At 48.1% G+C, this 4,594-nt stretch overlaps 1 protein-coding gene across 1 annotated transcript in view; it reads right to left on the reverse strand.

The window, feature by feature from the left end:
• Nucleotides 1–939: 939 nt before the first annotated feature.
• Nucleotides 940–4,594, reverse strand: part of LOC119357960 (translation initiation factor IF-2-like) — a 4,108-nt gene continuing 453 nt past the window's right edge. Inside the window, exons 2-3 of the mRNA XM_037624710.1 lie at nucleotides 3,372–4,541; nucleotides 940–1,229 (exon numbers count right to left, since the gene is read on the reverse strand). Of these exons, the coding sequence (XP_037480607.1) occupies nucleotides 3,375–4,541 (1,167 nt within the window). The 3' untranslated portion in view covers nucleotides 940–1,229; nucleotides 3,372–3,374. The remainder of the gene's footprint in view (nucleotides 1,230–3,371; nucleotides 4,542–4,594) is intronic.

A 4,594-nucleotide genomic window follows, 5' to 3' on the forward strand; every position in this document is an offset into this window, starting at 1 on the left:
GGGACGTCCCCTCTATCTCCCGCGCTGCCCGAGGCGTTCAACCCCCTCGCACGCGTGGCCGCGCCGAGTCAGACTCGCGAGAAACTGGCTCAGGCCTGCTTTAAGGTTCGTGGGGGTCACAAAACACATGCAGCCCAGGCAACCAAACATGCCACGCACATCCCGCGCGGGCCTGGTTGGGCTGCATACGGGCAACCAAACGCGCCCTGGAGTTCTGCTTCTTCTTCGTCTTCTTTTTTCCGCGGCATTATTGCTTTGTACGTACTTGAGTGTTCGCCAATAGATTAGCACCTCTCTTCTATTAGCCTATTATGCGAAGTTTATTACTGTTATTAAGCACCACGGCAACAAAATGTGTAGACTTGAGGAGAGGCACCTCAACTGCTAGCTGCCCAATGGCCACTTCCCTGCTTCCAATTCCAATCCAAGTCAAATAGCAAAACAGAATTTGCGGCAGGGCTCTAGCTTCCACAAATCATGTTTATACTTCTCCCTGGCATAACAGCATCTGCACCGTTTTTTTTTAAGAGTCCAAGCAAAATTGCTGGTGTTTCATTGATTTAGCTGGGAGAGGGCGACAAAAAGGGGTTGATCAGAAAAATAAAAAAGGAAAAGAGGGCAGCTACAGCGCCAATTCCTCAGCCCAAAGCTGGCTAGGGTAATGGCCTATCAATGATACAGCAGAAATTCATCAACCCAAAGACACAACCACCCTGCCAACACTCTCCATCAGTTCGGATGAACTGGTCAGGTGCATACACTTGCAACCAAGAAGAGGTTCAGGGTTCAAAACGCAATAAATAATTGCGACAATGCCTCAGCTTCCGTTGCCCACATCATCATAACTCTAAAGGAAGTGTTGGCGAACTGGTTAGTTGCATGCAACTTGCAACCAAGAGGTTCATGGTTCAAAACCACACCCTACAATGGACGGTGCTGTCACTACAACAGTTAACAACAGTTTTCCAAATATATTCTTGGAGTTAAACACAACACAGAATCATTCAGCCCAAACGTAGGACCACTATCTTCAAACGGTTACCCGAGTTAAGTACCATATAAGTTATATTTAAATATGGCGTGCAAAAGATAATATGTCCAGTTATGTCTATGTCTCAACTAATTCCTTCGTAGTAAGTTGACGCTACTGAGTAAGCCTTGTGTCCGCAGCAACTCCTGGTAGAGCAGAAGTGGCCGAACAGGGGCGCAAAAGGCTGGTAACAGTATGCCTGCAGATATGAATGAGCAAGGTCAGCATATTTGAACAACTATACAAGATCATTTCACATTTACAAAACACACATTCGTAACTATAGAATCAATCAATTATGTACGTAACTCGTGTTCTGATCAAATTGAGCACGCAAGAAATTAGTAACTGAAATAATCTGTTTACAAATGGGAATTAGTTATGTGTGACTTGATGCTTTCGCACCGATTGTTTTAGTAAAAAACCATCATCGCCACTGTAATTACTACAAATATACATTCCCTTCATTTCATCGTCCTCTCCCTATCAAATGTTCTTGCGGCAACGAAGCAAAACCTTGCCTCACAACTCCCAGGAAATAACATAAAGGTGGCTCAAAAAGGATAAAAACACATCTTCAAATTCTAATTTTCAGTTTCAGGAATCTACACACAAGAAAATAGCAGTTTATTCCCAGTACCTTGGATGGGAGCAGATTAGTATGAAAAGAGCAGCTTCGACAAAACAAGTTGATAACAAAGTTTTATTACGTACTCCCTCCGTCTCAAAATAAGTGTCTCAACTTTGTACTAAGTTGAGACACTTATTTTGAGACGGAGGGAGTAGCAATTAGCATAATAACTACTAGGATCTAGAAAAGCTGGTCATGGATAACTTGCTTAAGCCAATTAGATGTAGAGTGCTTTTCTGCTATTGTAGTGGAATGCATAGCACTTGTGCTGATTCAAGATGTAGAAAGCATATGATTTGGAAATACTTAAGAAAAAAATTATTCAGTTTACTGGCAGAAATGTTGAATGTGATTTATAAGCTATAATTTGATGAAACAGTTGTGCGGCCAGATACGAGTGTCTCAGTTGGGTTGAGGAGAGACATTGAAGTATAAAAGCTTAGTTCAGGCGCGCCACATGGCAACACCATATGGTACATGGTCAGCAGATGAATGGATGACATAGGGCAAGTTAGCTAGCATTTATCTCAAATTGGTTCCTATGCAGAACAACATGACCCAAAATGCTGATCGATGGTATACGAGATAGTACATATCAGACGCTCATTTTGTTTCTACTCCTTGTTTGCTCACAATTACTCCCTTAAATTGGAAAATGCAGCATTCGATCGACACAGGTGTTAAAAGGTACTCCCTCCGTTCCATAAAGTGTCGTGGTTTTAGTTCAAATTTGAACTAAAACCACAACACTTATTATTGAACAGAGGGAGTAGCAGAAATTACTGTGGCAAAAAAAAAGAATGGTAATGAGTATTATCTACTACAGAATTTGCCCTACTGTTGTAATTCTTGACACATAACCTTCAAGGATAATGCTAATTAGCAAATTTACATGTTCAAGTAACAGGCGCACTAGGAAGTCCTAAACATCAACACAACTAGCTGTAACCAAAGCCAAATTGGATTTGCACATACATAGAGTTAACGAATAACAAACAACAAGACCACGAATGTCATAAATACAACATTTTAGACGCCCTGCAACAGAGCCAAGATATTTGTACCAATTCGCTATGGTAACAAAAACTGTGACTTCCAAGTTCACTGAAAATAAATTCTTAATGAATAAGCATGTCTTTGTTCACCCAAAATATACCCTAGAAAATATGAAACACATTAAATTCAACACTCGATGTTTACACTGATCTACTCGACACAATTTGAAGACAAAGTGTGTCCAATCTGACTCCCTATTCTCGAAAATCGACAACAAAAACACAACTGGGCGCATGAGTAATGCAATCATATTGACTAAACATAGTGATGAAATATACATCTATCTCATATTCCATAACATGTTGGGAGTGGGACAAGTTTTCGATCTACTTTTCATACACCATTGTAAAACATGGCGCAGAAGGGTATCATCCTGTCTGTTGGTACATTACAACATGAAGTGTCTATGTACGTTTACAAACTAATAAGGACTCACTGGCAGATCTCCATTCCTAGTTGTTTGATATAGGCTGGGAAAGCTGGTCAACCAAATTAAACTAGAAATGTATAACTACAAGCCAGAACACAATGGATGGTTGCACAAAAAATGTGCTGAGAAGAAACAATCTTTGTGAGACAACTTCACAGGATATGCTAGTCATAGGAGAAAGTATAAAAGTTAGAAAATTCTCTGTGCCCGGGAATTTCAATTACCATTTAGCGGCGCCTTCTCGGATGATCATCACCATCATCATCACTGTCCCTTGACTGGCTCCTTGACCTGAGCCGCCCTCGCCGCTCCCAGTCATCGTGCTCAGCGTACTGCGGGTACCTCTTTTGTTCACCACCTCCACCTCCGTGCTGATCCTTGTCATTCCAGTTCCTCTCACGCCCCCTTTCCCTCTCCGGCACATACTCCCGATGCCGGTCCCTCTCCCTGGGCCGTTCGCCGCCGCCCCGGCCATACGGCCTCCTATCTGGGTTGCCCCTCACATTGCCAGTGTCCCTGTCCTGGTTCCTACCACCTGGCCTTTCCTGCCCATTGCCACGCAGTTTCACATAGCCCCCGTTCCCATTCCGGTACTGCTGCTGCGCCTGGCGGTGGCGCTGCTGCAGCCGTGGCTGCTGCTGCCATGACATGTCAAAGCCTCCACAATTCCATGGCTGAAGTCCACCCCATAAGCCCCCAGCCATCCCCTGATTAGGCCACATCCCTGTGCCAGGGCCACCCATTGCCATTCTGCTGGCTGCCAAGTATGCCGGGTTCACATGGGGCGGCACCACTGAAGGCATCGCATCAGCACCCATCCCCGCATTGTACTGCCCAACCGACGGCGGGAACCCGCCGCCGCCGCCTCCGAGCATCGCACCGAACTGGCGCGGCCGGGGAGCCATGGGTCCCACAGCCGACCCATCGCCCAAAGACCCCACCTTGCCCCGGGCTGTTGTCACGCTGCTCGCGCTCCCGCCGCGGCCTTGGGTGGGGTTCAGGGCTGGGGCTGGGGCCGGAGCCGAGGCGTCGGAGTCGGCACCGAGGCGGCGGAGCTCGGGCGGACAGGAGAGCGAGGCGACGCAGTGGTGCCCGTCGAAGACGCGCCCGTGGAGCGCGGCCGCCGCCGAGGCGGCCGCGGCCGGGTGGAGGAAGTCGGCGCGGCAGGAACCGCGCGACCTGCCAGAGCACTTGTCGGCGTAGAAGTAGAGGCCGTCGAGCGCGCCGTGCGGCGCGAGCGCGGCCTCCACCTCCGCGTCCGTCGTCCACCAGGGCAGGTCACCGATGTAGAGCGCCGTGGTGGGCGGCGACGACGACGTAGAGCCCCCCGGCGCGCGCCGCGGCGGCTGGTGCTGCGGGGTGGGGTTTTTTGGGGGCTCGGGCACGGGCTCGGGCTGTGGGTTGGGGGACGGATTGCGGCGCGGCGGTGGAGACGGGGACGGGGACG

This window comes from Triticum dicoccoides, chromosome 2A, assembly GCF_002162155.2.
Source record: "Triticum dicoccoides isolate Atlit2015 ecotype Zavitan chromosome 2A, WEW_v2.0, whole genome shotgun sequence".
Lineage (NCBI taxonomy): Eukaryota > Viridiplantae > Streptophyta > Magnoliopsida > Poales > Poaceae > Triticum > Triticum dicoccoides.